Source organism: Penicillium coprophilum (genome assembly GCF_028826855.1).
Source record: "Penicillium coprophilum strain IBT 35676 chromosome Unknown utg000002l_segment0_segment0, whole genome shotgun sequence".
NCBI lineage: Eukaryota > Fungi > Ascomycota > Eurotiomycetes > Eurotiales > Aspergillaceae > Penicillium > Penicillium coprophilum.
In genome coordinates, this window is record NW_026622721.1 from 1,284,014 (window position 1) to 1,309,451 (window position 25,438).

Sequence of the window (25,438 nt, forward strand, 5' to 3'; positions counted from 1 at the left end):
TGCTGTTGTAACCGTGATGGTTGCTCGAACATCCAATCGGCCGTTCCGGGACCACCCGATCCATCCAGTTAGTATCTTACTTACACTTCCTAGCTACTAGAGATTTCTTAAGCACTCACTTATTTTTTATAGTTGCTGGTTCTTTCATACACTGGACAGAAACATGGAAGAATAATTCAAGCTTCATTACATGGAGAAAGCTTGCTTTTGCAATATTCTCAGCTATGGAGTTTTGCGGATGACGAAACGGCACCAGTTGAACTCTTCATTCGTTATGATATGAGCCAGCCAGTTCCGATAGCCTTAGAAGAGCCGAATCCTATCATTGGCTCTCTTGTCGGCCCTATCACGTCTATGAGCTTGAATTAGCTATTTAATACAGACCCCACCACAAAGTATTACAAAATATATCTCTCTCTATATCTATAAGTAGCACTACCAATTTTAGGGCTATACGAACTTGAAGATATAGATTTCAAACCTTAAGATCTCTCGCCCAGGATCCACATTTAATGTTTTATGTAGTACTCCTTATCTTTAAGTACAGCCCTATAATGTCTCGTTATACTCAAAACCAACCTATCTATCTTCGACAACAGCAATATCATCCAACAGCCTAGGCCTATGTATTTATATAGTAGTAATAGAACAATATTTATGGTAGTCTTATTCAATGAATTTTCGATTAAACTATCGTCTATTAGTCTTGAGGTTGTAGGATAATTTCTATATAGATTAATACGACTTCATCTGGTGACTTAATAAGACCTGTTTCTCTACCTAGGTAGGTAAGTACCTAGCCATAGAGGTTTGTGCCGCTTTGTCAGCTAACAACCTTTGGTTTCGTTAATGGAAAGGCGACTGATTTCTCATCTTTCTCCCACGGACACTCATCAGAAAAAGCAGATTTCAAGTAACCATGGAACCCCCTTCACCCCGCCCTCCAGCACCGAAGGTGCCCTCGACCGTCAGTCAATGGAGAGCCAGCGCGCGCGGTTGCCACGTCCTGACCAAAAATCCAAGCAAGCTCGAGTGTCTGCACCCAGGTTCAAAGGTCACGTTCAAGGAATATCTCAGCATGAGGATTATTCGGAGGGTCTCCAACATCACCGAATTCTTCGACCGAGAAACTGAAGGCAGAGCCAAAGAGATGGTTAAGGGGGACGAAGCAATACAGACGTGGCTCTCATACATCGAAACAGACCAGTACCCAACCGACCGCAAGCTTAGCATGTTCGCCCTAGTGAGACAGGGTCAGCTTGCGATAGTAGCTTCGGATTCCCAGGAACCTTCCCAGACAGTTGAACTTCGGCGTCGAGATCGACCTCAAGCTCTTCAACTATCAGCAGATACCGCGGGACGCAGTCCTAGTGCTGCCGCTTCAAGTGTGCCAACGGAAGTGTCTACTGCAGCCTCGAGGAAGTGGGTCAAGTACTCCAGAGCGGATGGAGAACCGCAGGTGAACCAATTCGTGATCAACCTTCTCAACGCTTTGACACTCAGCGTAGGCCAGGGCGTGAACTGCCAATAGTCCCCTAATGGTAATCTATTCGGTAGCGTGTCTTTTGGAGAAGTCCAATTAACCGCATATGTCGACAGGTACCTTATGGGAGTTAAGAAAAGCGATATCTTTGCTATTGTGGAGGTAAAGGCAGGAATCCGGGACCCCAAGCAATATCCGTTGGTCGAGTGGCAAGAAGGCGCAGAAATGGTTAGCTGGATCATGAATGATGAGGAGAATCTACGACGTCATCCATTCGAAACGTAAGTGGAGTTTGAATATTTGTATATTTTCGTGCTAAGTGCTATAGGCGCCTCTTAATCTCTTTGAATCGACATGATATGTATTTGACACTTGCCCGCTACCACGAGGACTATGTAAAGTTCCTAAAGGGAGAATTTCAAGGGTTGAAGAGCTACCCCGAGAATAGATTCCTCCACTTGCACGAGTACGGTCCATGGGATATCGGCAAGAAATCTCACATGAGGGATCTGGCTGAAATCATCGTAGGTTTTTCTCTCCGTGTCAAAGATGAACAGGCTAGATTGGCTGTGCTATCAGGGAGTGGTACTGACGGGGTGTGAGCACAATGTGAGCGATATATATGTCTCTAGCGTGTCCGGTGCAGTATCATTCCATCACAACGGTCTCTCGAAATCTTTTCTCTCTCTTTCTTCCTTTCTTCCCCTATACCTGTAGCCTCGCATAGAGGAACTCTAAATCTTTGATCAAAAGTGGGTTTCCACATCGAGTCAATACCACCTGTCCTTTTGTCTCCTTTCATTGTTCTTACCTCCCAAAGCTCTGATACACGCCAAGACTCGGCCCGAACCGAACCGGCTTGCTGGCCCTACGCCCTCGACCCAGACCCATTGAAATTAGGCCTAGATAAAGCCTATAGGCGACGGTTCTGACCGTGCTCAGAGATTGTAGTGTTTACAGAAAGGTATAAGCCGTATAATTTCACACCTCATCATTTTCTTAGAGACCATACGAGTGAATAACTTTCCTGAGGGCAGGGGCTATCAACAAAAAAGGCTGATCAATGTTACGTGAATTCTTAGTTGTTGACGCTAGTATCACAGAATAGATGGCTAATTAAGCGCTGTCGCATACCCTTGAGTATACTGAGTAATCACCCTGTGCAGTGAACAGGACCCTGAGCCCCCTCATCAAGCGGCGGCACCCCAATCGGGAAATTCGCATCCGCGGTCTAAAATCCGGTACATACACCTACATATACACCGCTGGATTTGGATCAGGTATTGAATAATACGGATGCCGTACGATTCATAAGACAAAACCAGATAATTGGGAGTATGACGGAAAAGAACTCTAGCATAGCCTTCCCAGACTCCAAGTACACCACGAGATGCAAGATATATACATAAGATTGCGTGATCATCCAAAGCTCTCAGAGAACCAGAATAGCTCCAACTCCAGCAAGGCCGACCGCCAGATGCTTTGGCATAGCTGTCGCCCTAGGGATACCCATATTCCCTGTGGCAGTGGCCGAGCCAGAGATGCCGGTGGATCCTCCATGCGGACCTCCAATGCGAGCACCGGCGCCACCGACTGGCGCAGTCGTCACTGGGTTCGAGACTTCGCTCGCACCGGGGACAGAATCACTGCCAGTCCCGATCTCCAAGACATCATTCTCGGTGGCGTTGAAGTTGGTGTTGGCAAGGGAGATTTCATTATTGGCGAGATCGTATACCACGTACGCACTGCGAAGGAACGTATCTCCCAGGACTGCCGTGCTGCCTCCCGCAGGAACAATACCGAAAACGCAGGCTCGCTTGCCGTTCTTGAAATACAGATCGCCAACATCGATGACCATCTCGTCGATGTTCACGTTGATCGTCGGGGATGAGAACGTGTAACCGATAGTGATATCCTGCTGTACTATGTCGCATTCAACATAGCCTATACCACTGTCCGCCTCGTAAGAGACTCCGAGCCCTTCGTAGATATCCGCGACAAGGGCGTCTGGAAGGTATGAAAGAGAGCTTCCCGAATCAAGTAGTACACCCACAGGAATGGAACTCGAAGAAAGGGTAACCTCACTGGTATTAGCCGTTAGGGTAACGTCGGTGAGCGCAATGACGAACTCCGTGTACTGTCCGTGGACCTTCTGGATGGGAACTGTTTGGAGGGTGCCATGATATTTTTTCGTATTAACTCCACCAAACAAGATTGAGCCTGTGCTCGCATCCAGGTCGTTCAACCAGAGACTGTAGGCATTTGATTGAATTATTCCTTTGTTGACCATTGCTTTGGGCAGGTTGGCATACGGCGAGTCTCCATTTCTGCCAACCTGGACTTCATTCGCAGTATATCCTATACCCAGGACACCCTCTGTACACAAGCATCAATGTCAGTTCTATCAGAAATCAGGTTATAAACACAGATCACTCACCCGGAGAACCCGAGGAAAAGCCAATGCCGAATTGGAAGTCTTTGAGAGTTGTGCCTCCGATGACGAGAGTGTCGGAAACATAGTCTCCGGTAGCACTCGATCCATCGGCATAACTAATGTTGAAGTCCGAGTTCACAAATGAATATGAAGAGGAAGCACTCGGGTTGTAAGTACCCGATTGGGCGCAAGGAGCCTTGGCGGATTCACAAAGAGTAGAATTTGGCGTATTACACCACAAATCACTACTGCCAGTGTCGAGAACCAGACGTAAGCTCTGCTTTGGGGTACCCACAGTGACATTGCAGAAGTATAGAGTTTCCTAGGCAGAAACATTAGTGTCCAAGTTCAGCATCAAATGGGTCTAAAAATATATATAGATATATTACCTCATTATCCAATGCTTGACTGACTGTCTCGGAACGTTTCCGTCTTGCCTGGTCTCTAGCGACGGGATCGAGAATATCCTTTCGTTGAATATCCATTTGCACCACTGCAGGATTATCCCTTCGATGAAGAGTGATACCCCAGACTGGCAGTAGGCTAGTAGCCAATAAGATCCATGTATTCTTCATGATAGCGCCGATCCCGACAGTCCGTATGGGAGATCGACAAGATATGTGAACTGCTGAGAAGATGCCCTAAAGTGATGGGTGAGCGACTTGGAGCAAGTTGGAAAGAAAGCAGAGGTAAAGAAGGAAAAGAAATTGACGAGGGTTGTTGATATCTTTCCATAACTTACTCGGTCCAGCCGGCTAGGCACTGTATACTTCTACTTTGCCCAGTTTGACGGGTAAGGCGGAATCCCAAGTGCTGTCGTCACCAAGCATAAACCCACCGTACAACCTACACAATCTACACGGCGCGCACTTCATAACTTTTACCTATTACTTTTAGTCTCTACTCCGTAATTCATAATCAATCTAAACAAAACCAGAATTAGTAAGTTCCTAGCATACGTAGGCTACATACGTAGTGGATGGTGATGACGCAGATGACTCCACTTCAGCCCACCTTGGGCTCCAGAGTGTATTCATATCTGACTCTTCTACTTATGTTCCAAGGCCGGGTACATCGTATTATACAAATCATTCACTATTCTATTGTACAATATATACATCCTGCTTGCCACTCACAGACCCATCGCATCCCGAACTTGCCGCATGGTCTCCCGGCTGTTGGCTTGCGCTGCTTCGGCTCCCTCCTCAGCCACTGACTCCAGGTACCCGGTCTTATCATCCATGATCGTAATATACCGGTCTCGGATCTCTTGTAAATGGTAGGCAATCCGGTCTGCAACGTGTTCCTTGAGCGCACGGAGACTTGCGGTGTGGAAGTCAGCCGCAATATCTTCGCATGATACACCTTCCAGGTGACTAAGGATCTCGATAAGGTTAGAGACGCCAGGTCGTGAGATCGGGTCATAGGTAATGCTTGGTTCCGAATCTGTTAGGGCAACTTTGATCTTCTTGCGGATTTCGGCCGGTGAGTCGGTAAGGATGATCCGGGATTTCTCATCTGCATGGGATTTGGACATCTTTGAGGTGGGTTCCTTCAGGGACATGACTCGTTTGGCAGGGGCTGGTCAAGTTAGTGCCTGGTCTACCCATACTGTTCCGCCTGGTCAGGGCAAACTGTGATCTTACATATCAATGCCTCTGGGATGGGGAAGATAGGCCCATAGAGGTGATTGAAGCTATTCGCAGTGTATCTGGAAAACTCCAGGTGCTGTCTTTGATCCTCCCCGACGGGAACATGGGTAGCTCTGATGGCCATTAGTAAAGGACACGCCAATATAGACGAGGAAACATACCTATGCACAAGGATATCAGCAGCCTGTAGGACTGGATAGGAGAAAAGACCAAGTCGCAGTTGTGCCCGTGCCGTCGAGTCATCAAGTGTGGTATCTTCTGGTAGTTGTAGTTTACTCTGGAGGGTGTTAATAGAATGCCTTCCGCATGTAAGAATTCTAGGGCCGCTCACCTTCCACTGTGTCATACGCGACAGATACCCCATGGAAGCCACCGTGCTGAGAATCCACATCAACTCAGCATGTGCTGGCACCTGAGGAATGTCAATGTAAAAATTCTATGGTGGTTTGGCGGCCGACAGCTATAAGACGGAACCTACACTGGACTGGTAGAATATTGCAGAGCGTTTAGGATCCAGGCCTACAGCAAGCAACGTTGCAAAGGCCTCCTTCCTCCATTTCTTCAATTGAGCTGGGTCTTGTGGTACTGTCAATGCATGTAGATCAACAATAGAGAAAAATAGCTTGGTTCCTTCGGCTGCATTATCCTGGAGCTTCACCCATTGATGCAAAGCTCCTAGATAATTGCCCAGATGAGGTACAGCAGTGGGCTGAATGCCAGAAAATATAATAGGCTTATGTGCTGGCGGTGTGGTGTTTGAGCTGTTCCATCGATGGCATCTCCTTGGGAGAAGGGAGAGCCCGCTTGGACGGATATGGAGATGTTTCGCACGCAATGACCCCAGCGAGGCAAATTCACGACGCATCGCGTTGGCAGACATCTCCAATAAACGTCCACTGTGCGAAAAAAGAAAAATTCTCAGGTGCAATCACTTTGTACAGCCGAAATCCCTAGACCCCGAAAAACGCGAAACGCGAAATTTAACACGTGACTACCATCGTACAATGTATCGGCATAGAACGGTAGTGCGCAGGTGGGCATCATTGCTATTCTCATGGGCTAATCTCACATAGTGTAAATCAATCCGAAATAGCATTTCTATCAAGGAACTGGTTGTGCGAAGAATCTCTTTCAGTATATATAAGCTTCCTTTCGACTGGACTTAAATGAGAATAGTAAAACAGTAAAATACATATGGCCTAGATCAAGAAGGCTTTTTGAATATAATGAAGACAGCGCCTGCAGCAAAGACACAAATTCCGGATGTTCACGGGTATACAAGTTCAGCAGTAGATCACCATTCCATCTATAGACCCTTGCGCTCTCCGAATCGCTCACTGTTCAAAGTATCGAATATAGTGCCCGGAGCCGAATTGTCCTTCCGTTGACCGAATTGCGCAAGCTCAGGGCGAAGGGCCTCTTCCACCTCGGCGACAGAAGCATCCATAGCCTTACCAGCATCTGTTGTAGAAATAATGGTTAGTGCCTTGATCAATGAAGACGCCATCCGGACGAAAAGAGGAGATGAAGAGCAAAAGGTATAACCATACCGAGACTATCGTGTTCCCAGATATTTGCCTTCATGCCAACTCCGTAAAACGCGTGCTTCCGAAGGAATGCAAGCCACGCCTGCACCGCTTGCGGGTTTCCATCCTTGATCTGAACCAGTCGACGGAGGGTGATACGTTCAAAGTTCTCCTGGCTCTTCTTGTGCACGAAGTTGCTTCGGGGGACGGTCCAGCGTTCAACGATGCGGGGGAGAGGCACAGGCCCGGACACGGGGAGGTTGAGGTAGTAAGCGGCACGGATGGCGAAGTCAGCGAAGAACTCCACATTACGGACGCTGTATGATCGCAATTGAAGGTCGCAGACAGGAAGGCCGTATTCTGCTTTTCTCCGCAAAGGACGTAGGTATATGGCTTGCACGCTTCGTGGAAGTCGGTTCTCCTCGTCGAATGCTCCTAACCGTTCAGCCCTAACCAAACTGTGAGCAGTGATCTTTGATAGATTTTGGTATTGAGTCAATCGCGTTAGATACTAACCATTCCTTAACGCTAGGCTTGGTGATCTGCTCGGCCTCCGTTGATCTGAATTGTCTCAATCAGTCACAAACCCAAATTGTACTAGATTTGAAGAGTATCTCACGCTACTGGAATAGTCGACGCAGGGGCGGTAGCAGCGGAGGTAGCAGCAGGAGTAGCAGCAGGAGTAGGAGCCACAGGGGCAGCTTCTACAGGAGCGACTGGTGTAGGTGTCGATGTTGGGTCTTGGGCGGATGTCTTCTCTTGCTCCGGCGGAGTTGGCTGGGTTGGGGATGATAGAGAGCGGAATGGCACAGGCACCTTCGAAGGAGCTGTTAGCGCGGGAATTGTGACTCCAACAAAATGGGTACATACCCTCAGGTGCTTGCTCACTCCAATCAAGGAGCGCGATGTGTATGAGAACATTGTTAATCGTGATTTTGAGGAAGATCCGTTGTTGTTAGCGGATGGGTTTTTTCGGGGAGCGAGTCCAGGGCGGTGAGTGGGGAATTTGGGTATACAACATAGAGACAGCGATTGAGACTACGGAGTACTCCGGACAGTGATATATTTACTATCTACGATAGACTATACACTAATCTCGATACGATCATGATAAATTTTGATAAACCGTTTTGCAGGGATCGATGATTAATCTGATTATGATTCCAAGGTTAAAGCCACGAATGTGCAACGATGCCCTATACTACCGTCTATATGCCCATGTGTCTTCGTAGGTAATTTACTCTTTTTCCAGCCCTTTGAATGGAAACTGCTGCTTGAAGACGGCTGGAGGTATTGGATGTAAAGATCCAGCTTATCTCAAACGAGTCCTGATATGAATCGGGTCATTGCACCCCCGCCAAACTAGCGACTTGGGCAATGGAACCATGTGACTCCGCACTTGGAAACATCGCTTCTAAGCGCAATCCTACCTTCTCTTGCATATATTCTATTTCTTCCAGCCCGTATATACGACAAGGCCAACTCCTGCAAAAATGACGAAAACAGACCTGTCCTCGTTTGAGCGGGCAAACGAAGCAGTTTCTTATCTCAGAGCCAAGTTGCCAGAGGCTTTGCAGAAGCCTCATGTCGCAATTGTATGTGGCTCAGGATTGGGAGGGCTTGCAGATACTATTGAGCCCGACTCGCGGATCGAATTTGACTATGCGTCCATTCCTCACTTCCCTCGTTCAACAGGTTTGGTCTATTTTCTTCGGGCATAAAGAAGAGAATTTCTAACATTCTACTTCGTAGTGGCTGGCCATGCCGGAAAGCTGGTTTTCGGTCTGCTCGGCCAGAAAATCCCTGCAGTGTTGATGGTTGGCCGTGCCCAGTCAGTCTTAAACCCTCATTCTGCTTGTGATATCACTGCTGACCTTGGCTTAGTTACTACGAGGGGCACACCATTGATCAGGTATCATTCCCAATTCGAGTGTTCAAACAGTTGCAAGTGGATACGGTTGTCTGTACGTTCTACATGATCCTTGATATGAAGATTGATGGCGTTACAGAAAGGCAAGAATTAATAATGTTTGGTAGTGACCAATGCGGCCGGAGGTTTGAATTCTGAGTATTCTGTGGGAGACATCGTTCTATTGAATGATGTAAGAGAAAAAAAAACACCGTCGAAGCCACCAGGTGGAGTTATTCTAACACCAGTCTACAGCATCTCTTCCTCGCAGGGTTGGCAGGAACTCATCCATTGAGGGGACCCAACGAAGATGAATTTGGCGTGCGATTCCCACCGCTGTCTGATGCTTATGACCTTGAGCTTCGTCGTCATGTGCATCAGTCATGGAAGAAACTCATTTCACCGGAAAGCAAGAGAAAGTTACACGAGGGTGTATATGCATTTTGCGGAGGTCCTACGTAAGTCACCTGACCGCAATCCCTTCACACTTGATTCTGATAGCACCAAGCTACGAGACAAGGGCCGAAAGCCGCATGCTTCGGATGCTCGGTGCCGATGTGGTTGGAATGTCCACAGTACCGGAGATTGTCACCGCTAGACATTGTGGTTTGCGAGTGCTTGCCTTTAGTTTGGTCACCAACAAGGTCGTGTTGTCTCCCGTACCTCGGGGAGATGACGACTTGCTCCAGAACAAAGCAGCAGGCGAATTGAGCGCTCTTCTAGAGGAGGGCATGGCAGGGCATGAAGAGGTCCTCGAAGCTGGCCGCGAGGCAGCCAATGATATGCAGGTAAGATCATATCGTCAATCCTGGAAGACAATGAAATTGACCTCGATCCAGAAACTGGTTGTCGAAACCCTTGTGCATGTCTTTAATCGCGTTTAAGACTGGGCTTGACATAGATGAATGCATATGATGATCCCAATTCGTGACGATCTGAGTCCATCGTATTGGGGTCCTAGCAGAGGCGGTTTCGCTGAGATCCCGGCCACGGTTCGCATGGGATTGTTGCCATTCCTGGCATAGTTCGAGAAAAGTAAAAATCGCAATTTCACTTGTTCTTCCGGGTTCTCTTTGCCTGTAGGTCCTTGTAGAAGGCCTTCTTTCCGCTTGTTTTGCTGGCTTGGATATCCCTGTATTTGGACTGGAAGCGCTTGGTGCTACGCTCGAGTGCCAATGTTTCCTCAACGAAGTTCTTCTTGCGGTCCTTCTTGACGATACGATTGCTGAAGAATTCAGTAGGACCTTCGATGATGGTTCCAACCTGGGAATATTCTGGCGGTTTGGCCTTGCCATTTTCCTTCTTGTAGTGACGCTTAGGATCCAACACAGAGCGCATCCGGATAAGCTGAAGATCTCTCTTAAGCTCTGTGGTCATTTCTGTCTTCGGGAGATTGAACCACTCAGGGCCAGCAGTAGGCTTGTCCTATCAAGGGGGATGATTGTTAGCAATTGGCCACAAATATCGCACACCGAGAAGATATAGTGATTTTGATGAATGCTCAGAGTAACTATGAATAAAAAGGCTCTCATAATTGCAGCACAGCCCAAAACGGACTGCTTACGCCGCATCAAGTGCTTCGCGTTGGGAATATTTTCCTCATAGCAAAAAAAAAAAAAAAAAGGAAACAAACAGCAAGAAAGTTGTTGGATAACTCACGGTATTCACTTTCTTGATCTCAACCTTGCGAAGAGAGTTGGACAACTCCTTCTGCTTTTGGTCGGTGATCTTTGCAGCATCAACAGTAGCAACATCATCTCCCTGGCGAATATATGTTTCCAGCGAGGACCCAGGTGACAACTTCGGGATTCTAGTGAAGGTTAGCCTAGATCCCAGCTAATTCGATCCTGAAAAGATGCCCATACCTGATAGATGCCAGATCATCAGTCTGGGAGCTCAGCTTGGGACCTCTCAGGCGAGTCTCTGCCTCTAGAAGCAGCTGCTGGATCTGATCATCAGTCAGGTCTTCCTGAGTTTCTTGAATGCATGTTGAGTCAGCCATCCCTGGTGAATAGGGAAGGGTAGCAAAAGCTCAAGAAGTGTTGAGATGAGCGGAGAGAATTTATATTTTTTTTTAGCCTTGCTTGCTCCTTCCCGGGGCCGGAAAAACGTTTGTGAGAAATTTCTGCTTGCAAGAGTGGAGTGGTGTCATGTGACTAAAAATACTTCTCTCTTCCGTACCAGATACAGGTACAGTAGTACAATTAGTGCGCCTATTGTAAGTATCGGTACTTACTCCCAAAGTCCTCTCAGAATGGTACAGCTGTATTGAAAGTTGAAGGTCAAGGCATTCACCTATCAGAGGTATTTCTCTAAATGTTTTCTATAGATACAAATGCATCGTACTTTCATTGCAGAGTTATACAATGCCATAGAGATTTTAGACTATCTTAAATCAAACCCAATCATATGCAAAACTTATCCCATTATCTTAGATATAAACATTTCCTATATCCATTCATACATTGTATAGGTATTATACAACATCGAGCTCGGAGGGGTGTGGCTCCGGGGAACGTCAGACAGCTGAACACCAGCTTGGCACCCAACGCGCGTTGACCTGGAACACCACAAGCTTCATATATCCTCTGACTTTTGACACCTATTTAATTATCGCTCTTACATCGCGTCCTGTCTTTCTTTGTTCTTGGATCCTCCACCCACACCGCATTTCACACCAGGTCGCGTCGCATCCCACCGGTCCCCCCAGAGCACCATCTGCCCGACAAACCCCAGAGGCTGCATATAGCTCCCAAGGCCAGCATGGAACAATCCCCTCAAGGCACCTCACAGCAGGGCAGACAGCAGCCACAGCCAATTTATGATGTCAGAAATGGGGGTCACTATGGTAAGTCCCGAGTTTACCATTGCGCCAGAAGCTACGCGCCAAAGCTGCGCACTGAGGTCTTGTCAAAGCATTACTCTGCATTCTTGATTGCTAGATCTCGGCTATACAATCCATTTGACTGGAGGCTGACAGCAATCGTTATCTATAGGTGCTAGCGCAGCGGTATGTCCATCGCGGTGAGCCGCGCGAGCCTTACAGCCTTACCTTCACTCTACGATGATCGCGCAAAATGTCTTGAGTAGCAACTAATCAATGTTGCGTACAAACAGCTCTCAGCGCAAGGTTATGCGCCAGTTGCCGAATTGTACACCGGTACATGGGCCAACGTAAGCTCCCGACATGACCAGACACATAATGAGCTCTATACTCACCAGAACTAGGTAAACCAAGGTCTTCAAGGTACCGCGCGCGATATCTTAACGACATACTGGCAGCATGTCATCAACCACCTCGAATCAGACAACCACGACTACAAGATCCACCAGTTGCCATTGGCCCGTATCAAGAAGGTGATGAAGGCAGATCCGGAGGTCAAGATGATATCCGCAGAGGCGCCTATCTTGTTTGCTAAGGGTTGCGATATTTTCATCACCGAGTTGACTATGCGCGCCTGGATCCACGCCGAGGACAACAAGCGTCGTACCCTGCAACGATCTGACATTGCCGCCGCTCTGTCTAAATCGGATATGTTTGACTTCCTGATTGATATAGTTCCCCGTGAAGAGGCAACCTCTCATGCTAAGCGGTCGAGTCAGGCTGCTGGTACCGCACCAGGACCTTCTGCTGCTCCCGGCCAGCTGCCCCCTGCTCCGCATGGAGTTCAACCCCACCAGCACATGGGCCCTGCCGATTACGCCTCCCTTGGTCAGCACGGTATGCCGCAGGAGCAGGAGTATCGCCCACAAGCCGCCATGTACCCCGGAAGTGTTCAACCAGACCCATCTGCGGCATATGGCCAGCCTCAATCTCAAATGTTCGAGGGGATGTACGCCTACCCGCATCTCCCTCCCCAGCAGGTACGTGGTTGTCCTATCTCTCATCTTCAGCGGACAGGCTAATTTTGTTCGTCAAGTGAATGTGTCAGTCGTACATGGCCCAGTCCGTCATTTTTTATTGATATAGTTGATGCGCGTTCAAAGGCGAATTTTGGTCCGTTCTCTTGTTTCTCGCTGTTCTTACTGTTCCTATTTGATTCTTTGATTATTTTATTTTTCCACACAAGGCAAGGATTATGCTGTAGTTAGTGGTGATTGAGCGACTCCCAATCTTCCTGATCTTCCAGGACTCTTTATATAGGGAATGAGCAGGTTTGATCCTGGCCAGGAAAGAGCAAAAAACATGCGGCATACTGTAGATTGTGTGGTTTGTAATATCACTTTCTTGATGACTGGCAGTATCATATATGTCTCTACGGCTCGTGCAAGCCTTGGGGTAAGCCGAGATTACAATCTGAAAGACAAAAGACATCCTCTGACAAAGTCCGGAGTCATCGATGCAATATGGCCTTTTCATGCTCTCCAGAGGTACTTGATCCTAGGTTACACGTGGGAAACTCGTTTTCATAGATTAATTCTTTATGCCCTCTGCCTAACTATGTTGTCTAAGTATAAGAAAGACGAAGGAAGGGTCTTTAGAACAGCTATCTACATAGCTTATGTTCAAATACCACTAGAAGGTTCATTAAAGAGACATTACAAGGCTGCATAAGCGGCCAACTATTCTTCTTGTTATAGTTAAACATTGCATTACACATAACACACTCATGTAGATTATCCAGTCTTCTTGAAACGCGATGAAAGAGTCGCGAACTTATCCACCTTGGCGGGGGCTTGAACGCTGCGAGTGAGCCTATTCGCGACTAGTTAGCAGGGAATTCACAGCCATAAGACAAATATTTCAAACTGTACTTTTCAAGTAAAATGGGCCCTTGCATGGCATCAACGCGCCCATATTTTTTGTTCCTCGTGGAAATGTCGTAAAACTCGTCAGCGTTGTCCGCTTGCATCAACTGCACGGTTTGCTGTAGCTCGTCGAGATTCTCACGAAGAATCGGGACATTTAAGCTATCCACGAATTCGGTAAGATATTCAACATCTTTTGCTAATGCTTCCACTCCGTTGGGATTGATTCTCTTCACATCTGGGGACAATGGCTGGGCCTGTAGGGGCGAGTCAGTAAGTCTTTGTTTCAATGGAATAGGGTCCATAAAAAGCTAACCAGAATCATGTTAGCAGCATGACTTAGGGCATCAAAATAAATGAGCTCTTTGATTTCCGTCGGTAGGCCCAACAACGTGGAGTTCATGATATTGGACAAGAATCGAGTCAAGGTTTGCATGTAGTTGCTCGGCTCTGTGGGGGGTGTAGGTGACAGCCACTCGTACTCTGCTGTCTCGATGAGATCATCGATTTTGGAATTGACTACTTCGAAGATACGCTTCTCGGCTGCCTTCTTGTTGCTTTTGAACTTTTCGGTGGCCCTCAACGCGATTGAGATGCCGGTGGAGTTCTGTGATCGGGCTGCTGCTAATAAGAGTTCCAGCTCGTGGCAAGCTAGCTCGAAGTGTTCCAGGTTGATAAGGATCTGAACGATTTGACCTAGATATTGCGAGGAAAGACGCTCCACTAAAGTGTCACAGACTTCGTGTGAAAGGAGGTCATCCAGATCCTGCTAGGTTAGTTGTTGAGTCACGGGGCTTGAGTAAGGTGGTTCGAACTCACATTCTTCAGTGTCTCATCAATCACATTTGTATTCGCGAAGTTATCACTTGCGAAGAGATAGAACTGGTTCAGGAAATTATGAATGTCGATGCAACACAGCGGATACATTCGAGAGAATGGTAATATGCATGGGAATCTAAACCAAGTCAATGATCAGTCAAGTCTGAATAAGGACCAATCAGGCAGGGCTGATTCACAACTTACACTTGTTCCTCGCGAGGTTGTTCGGGGCTGTACCAGCTGACATTAAGCACCTTGTCGTACTCCTCTTGGGTCTGTATTGGCATGGGCATATAATCATCCGTTGACACAATCTAGAAGCGTTAGCATGTAAGATATCGTATCAGTAAGAGGCAGCCGTACCTCCTGGAAGTCGTCACTGAATCTTTTCTTCAGAAGTTCGGCATATTTTCCAAAGAGTGTCAACAGGAAGTCGTCAAAGACCCGCACAGGGAAGTTCCATGTCTGTTGTAGGTATGTTAGTTATTTGAGTCCATGATGATAGAGATGGGCCTACCTACATTCATCGTCTGCATGAACAGAGCAATCAGATTCTTGATACTGAGAATGCTTTCAGCGTTGTCGACTTCATGAAGTGCTTTCGATATCAACACTACAGCCCCTTGGCACATCGAATCCCACAGCTCGTCAATCTATTTAGAGGCACGGGTTAGATCATTGCCAAAAGGCCCCTCGTTGGAAAGGGGGCAAAGAAAACGGGGTAGGGTCTCCTACATCGACGGATGACCTAAGATCGGGGGCTCTTTTCATTGTGGCCCGTTCAACAATGGCAAATCCAGCCATCTCTTCCAAGAGATTGTGCAGACTAGAACCATCTTCATCAACAAGAGTGATAGAAGACGGAAGCAAGAGTTCTTTTTGTCTTCTGCGGGTGGTCGCGTATTCAACTCGGAATTTATCCATATGCCCCAAAGATTGATGGATATGCAAACACTCGAACAGCGGCGTGAAGTCAACTTGAAGATCTTCATTCTGGAGGAGGTCATATTCTTCATCTTCATCGGCCACCAATTCAATTGCAGAGTTCAAATTGAAATGCTCTAGATAAGGGATCCTTTCCGCTCTTTGCTTTTGTCTTGTTTTCCGCTGGTCTGTGTGGAAGAGCGCAATTTCCCCGAGATATTGAGACATTTCTCGGATGCGATAAAGCCAGGTGTTGAGATCTGACATCACTGCTTCCGCAATAGCTCGCTGTGTCGCTGGAACGGAGCGTTGTATCATGACTGCAATCTTGTATTGCGTCACGCCCTTCAGATGGACATTTTGCAATTCCTCCAGTGCGCGCAACGCGGCATAATGGTTCTTCTTTGCCAAGAGGTCGTGGACTTGGTTGGCTAGACGCAGCACCTCCAAGCAATCCTGAATGGCGCGACTGGTCTCATCAATGTTCTGTCGGTGGCCACGCGACTCCACCAGTGCTTTCTTCTGCTCAGCCAGGCGTTCGGTACTGCTCTGAATAGATTGATTTAAGTCCAGAATCTCCGCTGTCAAGCTCACTGTCCCCTCTCTAATCCGAAGCAGTGAATTGACAGATGAGACGAACTCCTGATGGTTTGTGTTGCAGATGCTTTCGATCTCGGACTCCTTGTCGCCGGCGAACCGGGACAGTGACTGCAGGAGTTGTGGGGTGCGATTTCCAACGCTGTAATCTCTGATTGAAGGAATGAGCTGATCCAGATAGTCTGTATCGGAGGGCGAGATGATAATCTAAGGACAAGGAAGTCAGTTGGGGTACATCCTCCAACGTGTTTGGCTGGCTCACTTGGTTCAAAACATGTGGCTCATTGAGCATTGGAGCCATGGGTGGCATAATGCCTCAACTTCATAGCCGAAGGCAAGCCCGGTATGACAATACTCCCCACTTGCTAAACTTGCAACCTTATCTAGGGTCGACGATCTCAGGCTTGTAGGTTACTTACCTAGGTAGGTACTCATTGACGTCTATAGGCGGTCAGACGTTGGATCTGCCACCAATGTACATCACCGCCTTTGAGAGGCTAATTGCGAGTGTTGATGCCCGATATTTCAGGTGTTAACCAGATCACTTGTGACATCGCTCTACTCGGTACTCCGTACAGTGGTAACCATAAATATTCTCTATAATTGAGACTCTTCCGACCGTACAAATCCGCATATTTGAAAAGACTGAAGCTGGTCTTGACTTGAACATCTCTACTTAAACCCGGTTCCAGGCGATTTGGGACCTGTCCGACCGCACAAGTCTCCTTATTCCTAGGCCTTGATGTCCACATAATTGAAGTGTACCGTATTCTCAGCGTTACCGATATATGGGAATAGCGTTTAGACGGTCAACCCGTGCCAAAATCTAGAATTCGGTCTGAAAAGCTTCATCATTCCTGTTTATCTCGGGGAACCCAAGTTTGAAAGGGTTCAAGGGTACCTAGGTAGATACGCAAGTACTTCTGCTTCTAAGGTGATATCCATCCGTGGATGGATGAATACAGACTGCTATCTAGGTCGGAATAAAAGCCAAGGCGCTAATCATATTCGGTACTAGCGTCCCGTTAGCGGCAACCTTAATTAAACGTACACGCTGGAGATGTATAAGATTCCATGGTTAATATAATAGGGATATCAACATTTCTACAGTTTTCGGGCTGTATTTGCTCGCTTTTCACACTGCTTCTAATATCTATGTTACTCTTGTCTTCACAGTCACAAACCACTGGATAAGTGTGCTTTAATCCTACCTAGTTCAAAGGGATTGATCTCCTCGCATTGGACTCCCAGTTGACACTTCATATGAATAGAAAAGCAGTGATTGTATTAAGATACTCGGTGTTCATATGATATCTGCCAAAAATTCAGCCCTTTTGTTCCTCGTCATTCGCTTAGTCGTTTTATGCGCGCAACATTATACATCAGTAGTCTCGAAGTATAAGTAGGCTGGATTTCCTGCCACGCCAACGGTCCTTTTCTTTTCTTTTCTTTCCGTCTCACTTCTCCCCAACCGTCGCTAGGATACCCTTTGCATCTTCAATCGCTAGATATTAATCATCTCCGCTTGTGAAAACGGAATTTTAGCCTGCATGTCCCCCACTCGTCCCTCTGTCACGATTGTCGGCTCACCTTCTCGTTACTTTAGATTCAAACATGGAGAGGTTTCCCTCGACTCGAGGATCGCCATCCAAGCAGCTTGCTGCTTTTAGTCCATTGGGCTATGAAGCTTTTTCTCACCGAGGAGATCCTATCCCGTTCCCTGGGGTTGGGACAATCCGCCCAATCGGGTAAGTATTTGTTTATATATGTGCAAGGCAAAAAAGCCCTAATACGTTTGGCGCTAGTGATCCGTTTGCTGGTTGGTCCAGTGACCCACGAACTGCGTTGAATGCTCCTGTGTCTCAAACGACCACTGCAAGCTCTACTTCGGGGTATGCAGCTCAAGCGTTCGAACCCTCCAATGCCTTGACTCAAATTGCTGCGCCCGCAACACTTGATCAGGCAAACACCCACACATCAGCCAACCAATTTGACTACTCGTCGACTCAGTTGTCTCCTACAATTGCTGGTCCTGGTGCAATGAAATACTCGCCGTCTCATGTCCAAGCATCTCGGTCGCTGGATCAAATGCAATACTCGCCTCATGCATCGACTCATACTCGACTGAATTCGAGTGATTCAAAGTACCTGCTATCTCCTGTTCAGGCAGCTATTGCCAACACACGGTATTCACCCTCTCGTGAGGACTTTAGTTATGAATATAGCCCTAGCCCGGCTTTCATATCTAGCTTGTTTGCAACCACCCACGGTCTCCCGACTGGAGATGCAAATGCTACAACTGAAAATGCACTGACTTATGGAAACCCCAATCCCACTCATGGTCGCAACATTGATACCATCGCTTCACGACCCCTTTCCGGCGGGAATCACGATGGCACTGAAAAGCATCGATCCTTTATCGTGCAGCAGGTTCCCCTCGACACTTCGCATCGCTCTATTGTTATGATGTTCCCGGTAAGTTACAATACTAACCTGTTATGCAATTGACTAAAACTGACTTTATCCAGATTGAGGAATATCCTTCCCTTGAGAATGTTTGCCTCAAGCATGTTGGGACCAAGGGCGCGTTCTCGTTTTCGTTTGGCGATCTTCGAGAGGCCATCAACGCCATGAACAAGATTCGCTTAACTCGTCCAGGATGGCGTGTCTCCCCATCCACTGCGCAAGAATTTGCCAATTTTAATGGAACCAATGGTTCCGCTTTCTCGACTATCTCCGCGTCTTCCGATGGTGCATTCCTGCTTTCTGTCTTCACCACCCAGTGGCTCATGGAGCCTATGGATGGGATCATCCAAGATGTTGTTGCTTCCCTTGGTACGATGCGCTCTTGCAAGCTTGTCGAGAATGGAACGAACATGAGTCGATACCGCGTGGAATACTTCAACGTGCGCCATGCAGCTTATGCTTTCTCTTGCCTTGGTGGATTTAGGCTCGATGTACTTTCTTTTCTTTCTTGTTTTTCTGTTCTTACCAGTGCAATGCTAACGTCGGCTTCATGCAGAGTCTTCATTTCGATGTCTCCCCAATTGACGTGAAAGAAGAAGTGCATACTTTGTCTCACATGCGAACCCCCAGCCGAGTCCCCCCTCAGAGCCCTGTGACCCCATATCACCTCGTGTCCAAGGAGAACGAGATCGAGGAGAAGGTCGACGTTTCTCCTGCTTTTGAAGAGGGCAAGACAAGTGCAGAACACAAAATTAGTCTCGAGCGAATCATGCAAGGACTTGATGTTCGCAGCACTGTAAGTTTTCTTCAATCTGCCGGCAGACCGATTTCTCACATATTGTCTCATTACAGGTCATGATCCGCAACATTCCCAACAAGCTTACTGCGGTATGATGATGATCATCTTCTTATGAAATGAATGGTGGCTAATTTGATGTGATACTTCAATAGGAACAGCTCAAAGGCATCCTTGATGAGTCCAGTTATGGGAAGTATGACTTCCTCTATCTTCGCATGGGTAAGTGCTTCTCAATGATTTATTCGCTCGTTCTAGCTAATGCTATTCCTAGATTTCCTTCATCGTTGCAAGTAAGTTCTGGGTGCTGATTTTTGATTTTCGATGTTACTTATTCTTCGTCCTTCTAGCGTTGGTTATGCGTTTATGAACTTCGGTGATGTGAGTATTTTGCTAATCTCCTTTTCATCTGATATCCTTTCGTCCAACATTTGACTAATACCTTGTGCAGGCAATCGATATTGTTAATGTAAGTTATATCATGGGCTAGTGTGTGACGTGTACTTACCATTTTCTCCTAGCTTGTTCACGCCCGACATGGTAGAAATTGGTATGCCCTTCCTCCTCTTCTCCAGAAGATTGCACGTTAGCTGACTAAAGACAATTACAGGCCCAACTGTGTCTCTGAGAAGATAGCCGAGATCTCTTATGCCAGTTCGTGTCCCATCCGTGGTCAATGGAAATGATATCTGACACGTTTCAATAGCACTTCAAGGAAAGGATGCTTTAATCAACAAGTTCCGCAACAGCCATGTTATGACCCGTCCTCACGAAGAACGACCTCGAGTGAGTTTGATCCTTTCTTCTCTTATCGCGGTGTCAATACTGACTGAATGTAGCTCTTCTATATCGACGGCCCCCGTGCAGGAACCGAGATGCCTTTCCCAGGCCCCAATGATGCCAATAAGCTGCGTCGTTCAGTTGCCAGCACCACTCAGCAAGGTAAGGCACCATGCCAATTGGCTTGTAGACATTCTCTAACCCTTTCATAGGCCTCTTCGCACCTCGCACCCGAGGTCCCACTACGCCTCGCACCAACCGTACGCGTCCTCAGTCTCAGTCCTTCAGCCAGACTCCCCGCGTCCGACCTACTACCCAAACTCCCCGCCATGCTAGCAGACGATCGGTCCAGCATGTCCCTGGCGAATTTTCTTCGATGCAGACAGAGCAGCCTCACTTTACCTCGAAGAGGGATTAAGCCTCTCACCATGAAGCCAACAACCCCATTCTTCCTGGGGTTCTTCATTGAAAATTGGGGTTTTATCATGGAAACCATGGACATGACGTGAATACGCCGATTGTCCATCACTACATGCCTACACAATGTGCTCTCGACGAATGACCCGACAATCCATTCGACAAATCTTCGACCCTCAGATCTGCCCCCAAGAAAAGGAAAAAGAAAAAAAGAAAGAAATCGACCCTATTAATTCCAGCATCTTGCTCATTGAAAATGATTCCGATTGACTGTCTCGCCCAGTGGTACACCTCTACTCGAGAGAACCACACAGACTTCGTTATCGCCAAAAAAAAACAGGAAAAAGGAAAAAACAATTCCCCCAAAAAACACTTGGGGCTTCAGTTTATTACTGATTCGGAGGAACTGTCAAAAGACATCCTTCCCAAAGATCCATACGGCAACGAAGAGAAACTTCGGGTTTCCAGGCAGTGATGTGCTCGGCACATCATTGTCCTTGCGTTTGCTTTCCTTTGCGTCTTTGCTTTTTTTTCGTTTTCTGCGTTTCTGCGTTTCTGCTTTTTTTTTTGCGTTTTTTTGCGTTTTTTGCGTTTTTTGCGTTTTCTGCGTTTTCTGCTTTTTCTGCGTTTGCTTTTTCTATTGCTTTTTTTATGAAAATCTGGAAAATCCCAAAAAAAACCGGGGATGGAACTAGTTAGCCAAATGTAATGATTATGTTGAATCGGGGTCACGGTAGAGAGTAGAAGTAGAAGACATTCGACAGTAAACGGGAAAACCCACTTTTCATCTTTTTCAACTCCCTACACAAAACATGGACTCCAAGGAAATCCTAGCAGTCCACTCAACGCTGCATTTAATCTTTCACCGCAACAAGAATCAGCATCGTCGAACAAAATGGTGGAAATGGCTATCTATCTTGAAGCGCGCCACATTGGATCTCGCCCGATCGGGGGTAAAATCCCATCTAGCCAACCACATAATTCCGAGATGTTACATGTATGAGAGGATCCTTTACTTTGCTGAAAAATCCTACTAACTGTTCCCTCAGCGCCTTTTCGACTGTCGTTGCCGATAACCAGTTCTCTACCCTTGGAATCGTGCTTCTAGCTGCCTTGGCGCGACTGTCCAAAATCACCGGGATCAGTCATCAGCTGAAGGTGCAACCTGTCGCAAGCAAGGCCAAGATCGCTCCAGCTGTCCCAAAGGAGGACCTAGGAGAACGCATTCGTCGGACTGATGATGCGCCACTCAACCCGGTCAAGGTTTTGCAGTCTGATGCCAAGATCTCCGAGGTCTCCAAGCCTTCCAAAGTCTCCAAGCAGAAATCCACGAAAAAACTTACCGAGGACAGTACGTTGAAGACTACATCGAAAAAGAAGAAAAAGAAGAACGCTATCGATGATTTGTTCAGCGGTTTGTTTTAAGTCTCATACCCCTCTATGTACAGTGTTTGCTTTTTTTTTCGGTTTCCAAGGCATGTATGTCCAGGCGTTGTATTTTTATGCTGAAATATTTGCTTTTGTTATGAATAATGAGATCGAGATCGAGAGAAAATAACTTCCCCCAGTAAATTGACAGCAACATGATTAGCAGTTGCCCACGCCATACTGTAGAGATACTTCGGGGAGAAAACGGTCCAGATGAAAAGATGCGTCCGCAAGGCTGTACAGGCGGCCATGACGGAAACCAAGGACATGGCGACATGGAAGGTCAACAGTGCCGAGGGGTTCTGTTCTGTGAGATTCCTCGGCCGGAGACGATGGCTCTGTGAAGCCCACCAGATGGGTCCTGCCCAGTTGCTCGCGAAGGTGAGAATGCCCACTAGCACCACGCTGTAGCTGTCAATACCGTTATATCCACTAGCAAGGTCCACAGAGGAGATTGCGTTGGAGCCGCCAAATGCGAAGAACGTCATGTATTGGAAGATCAAGCTTGTGATCGTCACTTCGATCCCGGTGAGATCCATGGAAGATAGAATGCCAGCCTGGATTCGGAAAATCAGGAACAAGGGGACGTTAGTGGCGCGGGACTGCGTCATTAGGAAGATGTGCAGAGCTTCGTGGATTGTATCATGTGGTTCTGGAGGTTCTGGTCAGTAAATACTCCAAGCTCAGAGGCAAGCTAGGGTATGTGCGGGCTTACCTCGGGTAATTCTTGATCGGTTTCCGACAAAGAGGGCTAGCAGAACGATAACAGCAAGTCCGTAAAAAACAAGCCTGGCATGGGAAACCAATGATAGACTGTACGGCCATTCCTTCATGATTTGCGAGATGAACGTCCCATCCAGGAGTTCGGGGGATTCCGAAGTCACAAAGTGCAGTTTAAATGTACAGGCCAATACAACAGGGGCCAAGGCACCGAGCTTCAATATCCCAGAGACCGGTATACTCTTGAGAAGATGACGACCGGCATCGATGTATGTGAGAATAAAAAGACCCCAGAAGATTTCTGGATGGCGTGCAAAGAAAGTGCGAGCAATATCAGGCTCGGCCGCAAACTTCTGTCCCGTTTGATTCCATCGTCGCAAGAGCCGCTGGGTGATTGCCAGTACAAGAATCATGCATTTGTTTGACCAAGATGCTAATGATCTAAAGCGTCTGCGTGACACTGGGTTTGCAGATGATTGCGATTTGATATGCAGGTAGACAATCCATCCCGAGCAGATCCAATACCAGAACTGTTGCTCTTCTTCCACATAACTACTCGCAAACATCATCATCCCACAAGTGATAATCATAAGCATCAAAAACATCCCGGAGGATCCGCCACGTGTGCATTCCTTGTATGTGGCTGGAAGTACGAGCAGGCCTGCAACCCCCGTGATCAATAGGCCCAGAATGAGTCTGGAGACATCGTAGTTACTAGCAGTTCGGCTCATGACCTCTTGCGCAATTCTCAAGAACTGCAACAAAGCGGGACCGGCCGTAGAATAAGAATCATCTGCCTCATCCCTGCTAGAGAGAACTTGCTGGACTCGAGCCCAAGCGCACTGAGCTCCCTCAATACCAGATGAGACCCCTGAAGCACAGGAAGCAATGCTATTGGGGCTAAATTTAGATCCAGGGAATGTAGTTGTCAATGTGTTCAGCAGCTGCTCGGCATTTTGATATAAAATTCGAAGTTTATGAGAACCTGTTTCCGAGTCAGTTTCTTGTTGTCTTTCGCTTTGCCGCGTTGAGGAACAGAGTGCATACCATTATCCCACATCTCTAAAAAGTCTGGAATGAACACACCAAGACTGTTTAAAGGAATTGGGATACCAAGAAGCCCCGCCAAGGTCGGAGCAATGTCCGCTTGCTCAACCGTCTGATAGTACTGCATATCGCCTGACGGTTCCGCAGGGCTTTTCCTTCGGCCACCTAAAGCTTCAAACTTGGGTGACACGAAAAGCAACGCCGGAGATGTTTCACCAGCAGAGGACCCGCCATGGTTTCCAGCCTCGTTCATACCATGATCTCCGCACAAGACGAAAAGTGTGGATTGGAGATGCTCTTGTTGTTGCATTGCGGTATAGATTTCAGTCACCACAGAGTCCATCTCATGTTGTTTCGGTATCATAAAGGGGCTAGGAAGGTTAGATGTTGAAAAGCAGCAAATGAGGTATGGGGTTGTATTTACCTTTTCGGACCAGCCTTGTGTCCTATGTGATCCAGACCCAGATAATGCATGATCAAAGCTGACCAGTCATCCTGGGCAAGCTCGTTAGGAACGTGTCGAGTCACATTATGATCTACTTCGGTGAAGTCCTGCGAGAAGAAGCTCAGCTTTAATACTAATATTGCGGATACACAAAAACCTAAAATACAACTGACCGACACGAAAAAGCTTGTGGTTCCATCGGCTCGGTCAAACATCCCCGGGAAGAGCTTGAGCCAAGTGTCGTCCCCATACATCACAAGCCGTCCTCCTGCGGCCTTTATTTGCGCCAACCAAGTGTCCTGGTATGCCAGTGTTGACGTGGTATCTGATTCGGCTATGTTGAGAATGACATCCAAAAAGGACGGAACTGAACCAGTTGTGATGGCCTTTAGTCGAGGCATTGTAACTGTCGGAGAGCTTGCATAGGCAGTGAATGGCAATGCAGCACCGGACCGAATCAGGCTAAAAACAAATCAGTTACTTATTCTGAGCGATCAATTGGTGGATGCCAAAAGTGACACTCACCTCTGTGTAAACAAGAAACCCGAGTCGTTCGAGTATACAAAGTCGCTATATATGAGTGACATCTTGTTAGTCACCGATATAGTTCGAGGGTTAAATTATTCCAGTCATACCTCCGTAGCGCGTCAACCACCATGAAGATAACTTTGTCGAATATCGCAGGTACTGGAGCATTCGTGCCTGTTTCATCAAAAGTCGCTAATCCAGGGATCAACGGTTTATAAGGGAAGAATCCTGAAGAGAAGGTAAGTATGCCCACGGGAACCAGCAAATTGGCAATGACCGTGGCCCAGCTCCAGGAGCGCGCCATTTTTTCAAATTGACTAGCGTTAGCACTGGCAGTACAACTTTGATGTAAAGAACCCTCGAATCAAATGGACATGTCGGACTGTCCGGGGATCCAAAAGGAGGCAGAATCGTGTTTATGATCGACGCGCATCACCACACCGCCTTCTGGAGTACCTTGTGTATGTTGTGATATTACATTCCATATAGAGGGTCTACATTTACTTCAAAATTTGACCCCCCTATGATTCATGATCTAGAAGTTAACAGTGCTGGATGATGCCATAAATTCGCTAATTAATCTTGAATAGGGTTGCTTATCGGTGATTTGGAATTTAAGAGCAACCTACATTGGCTCCCCGGCCACATTGAGGTTATTCTTCTCCCACCAAGCAAAATCCAAGTAATATCTCAAGCCTTTCATAAGAAAAGTTTTGGT

The 25,438-nt window shown here is 47.2% G+C and overlaps 11 protein-coding genes across 11 annotated transcripts; 5 read left to right on the forward strand and 6 right to left on the reverse strand.

The window, feature by feature from the left end:
* Positions 1-919: 919 nt before the first annotated feature.
* N7500_001887 (uncharacterized protein) lies at positions 920-2,085 on the forward strand (the record flags this gene model as incomplete). Its single annotated transcript, XM_056673033.1, has 3 exons — positions 920-1,422; positions 1,558-1,764; positions 1,812-2,085. 3 exons carry the CDS (start codon positions 920-922, stop codon positions 2,083-2,085), a joined length of 984 nt encoding a protein of 327 aa, XP_056536552.1.
* Positions 2,086-2,915: 830 nt separating this feature from the next.
* Positions 2,916-4,492, reverse strand: N7500_001888 (pepsin-like aspartic protease; the record flags this gene model as incomplete). The annotated part of the gene is made up of 3 exons (XM_056673034.1): positions 2,916-3,859; positions 3,921-4,239; positions 4,307-4,492. 3 exons carry the CDS (start codon positions 4,490-4,492, stop codon positions 2,916-2,918), a joined length of 1,449 nt encoding a protein of 482 aa, XP_056536553.1.
* A 557-nt stretch (positions 4,493-5,049) lies between these two features.
* On the reverse strand, positions 5,050-6,434 carry N7500_001889 (tryptophan--tRNA ligase MSW1; the record flags this gene model as incomplete). The annotated part of the gene is made up of 4 exons (XM_056673035.1): positions 5,050-5,498; positions 5,564-5,682; positions 5,731-5,981; positions 6,048-6,434. 4 exons carry the CDS (start codon positions 6,432-6,434, stop codon positions 5,050-5,052), a joined length of 1,206 nt encoding a protein of 401 aa, XP_056536554.1.
* A 441-nt stretch (positions 6,435-6,875) lies between these two features.
* Positions 6,876-8,016, reverse strand: N7500_001890 (mitochondrial 37S ribosomal protein uS10m; the record flags this gene model as incomplete). Its single annotated transcript, XM_056673036.1, has 5 exons — positions 6,876-7,030; positions 7,120-7,544; positions 7,612-7,656; positions 7,715-7,911; positions 7,966-8,016. The coding sequence occupies 5 exons, from the start codon at positions 8,014-8,016 to the stop codon at positions 6,876-6,878; spliced, it is 873 nt and encodes a 290-aa protein (XP_056536555.1).
* Positions 8,017-8,588: 572 nt separating this feature from the next.
* Positions 8,589-9,888, forward strand: N7500_001891 (purine-nucleoside phosphorylase; the record flags this gene model as incomplete). Its single annotated transcript, XM_056673037.1, has 7 exons — positions 8,589-8,790; positions 8,848-8,926; positions 8,980-9,059; positions 9,133-9,197; positions 9,260-9,462; positions 9,513-9,792; positions 9,844-9,888. 7 exons carry the CDS (start codon positions 8,589-8,591, stop codon positions 9,886-9,888), a joined length of 954 nt encoding a protein of 317 aa, XP_056536556.1.
* A 166-nt stretch (positions 9,889-10,054) lies between these two features.
* On the reverse strand, positions 10,055-11,006 carry N7500_001892 (Fcf2 domain-containing protein; the record flags this gene model as incomplete). Its single annotated transcript, XM_056673038.1, has 3 exons — positions 10,055-10,429; positions 10,664-10,814; positions 10,870-11,006. The coding sequence occupies 3 exons, from the start codon at positions 11,004-11,006 to the stop codon at positions 10,055-10,057; spliced, it is 663 nt and encodes a 220-aa protein (XP_056536557.1).
* A 761-nt stretch (positions 11,007-11,767) lies between these two features.
* Positions 11,768-12,910, forward strand: hapE (CCAAT-binding factor complex subunit HapE; the record flags this gene model as incomplete). Its single annotated transcript, XM_056673039.1, has 4 exons — positions 11,768-11,852; positions 12,001-12,014; positions 12,122-12,178; positions 12,233-12,910. 4 exons carry the CDS (start codon positions 11,768-11,770, stop codon positions 12,908-12,910), a joined length of 834 nt encoding a protein of 277 aa, XP_056536558.1.
* Positions 12,911-13,621: 711 nt separating this feature from the next.
* Positions 13,622-16,394, reverse strand: N7500_001894 (Rab GTPase-binding exocyst subunit SEC15; the record flags this gene model as incomplete). Its single annotated transcript, XM_056673040.1, has 9 exons — positions 13,622-13,700; positions 13,760-14,010; positions 14,070-14,519; positions 14,573-14,708; positions 14,777-14,886; positions 14,936-15,037; positions 15,094-15,225; positions 15,308-16,300; positions 16,356-16,394. The coding sequence occupies 9 exons, from the start codon at positions 16,392-16,394 to the stop codon at positions 13,622-13,624; spliced, it is 2,292 nt and encodes a 763-aa protein (XP_056536559.1).
* A 1,313-nt stretch (positions 16,395-17,707) lies between these two features.
* On the forward strand, positions 17,708-20,553 carry N7500_001895 (putative meiosis protein MEI2; the record flags this gene model as incomplete). Its single annotated transcript, XM_056673041.1, has 14 exons — positions 17,708-17,841; positions 17,923-18,568; positions 18,622-19,050; positions 19,116-19,355; positions 19,412-19,447; positions 19,511-19,577; positions 19,630-19,648; positions 19,706-19,736; positions 19,807-19,824; positions 19,877-19,905; positions 19,966-20,009; positions 20,062-20,141; positions 20,195-20,297; positions 20,348-20,553. 14 exons carry the CDS (start codon positions 17,708-17,710, stop codon positions 20,551-20,553), a joined length of 2,082 nt encoding a protein of 693 aa, XP_056536560.1.
* An 811-nt stretch (positions 20,554-21,364) lies between these two features.
* Positions 21,365-21,977, forward strand: N7500_001896 (uncharacterized protein; the record flags this gene model as incomplete). The annotated part of the gene is made up of 2 exons (XM_056673042.1): positions 21,365-21,549; positions 21,602-21,977. The coding sequence occupies 2 exons, from the start codon at positions 21,365-21,367 to the stop codon at positions 21,975-21,977; spliced, it is 561 nt and encodes a 186-aa protein (XP_056536561.1).
* A 98-nt stretch (positions 21,978-22,075) lies between these two features.
* On the reverse strand, positions 22,076-25,024 carry las21 (mannose-ethanolamine phosphotransferase LAS21; the record flags this gene model as incomplete). Its single annotated transcript, XM_056673043.1, has 7 exons — positions 22,076-22,632; positions 22,696-23,685; positions 23,748-24,118; positions 24,172-24,299; positions 24,366-24,654; positions 24,718-24,762; positions 24,828-25,024. 7 exons carry the CDS (start codon positions 25,022-25,024, stop codon positions 22,076-22,078), a joined length of 2,577 nt encoding a protein of 858 aa, XP_056536562.1.
* Positions 25,025-25,438: the final 414 nt, after the last annotated feature.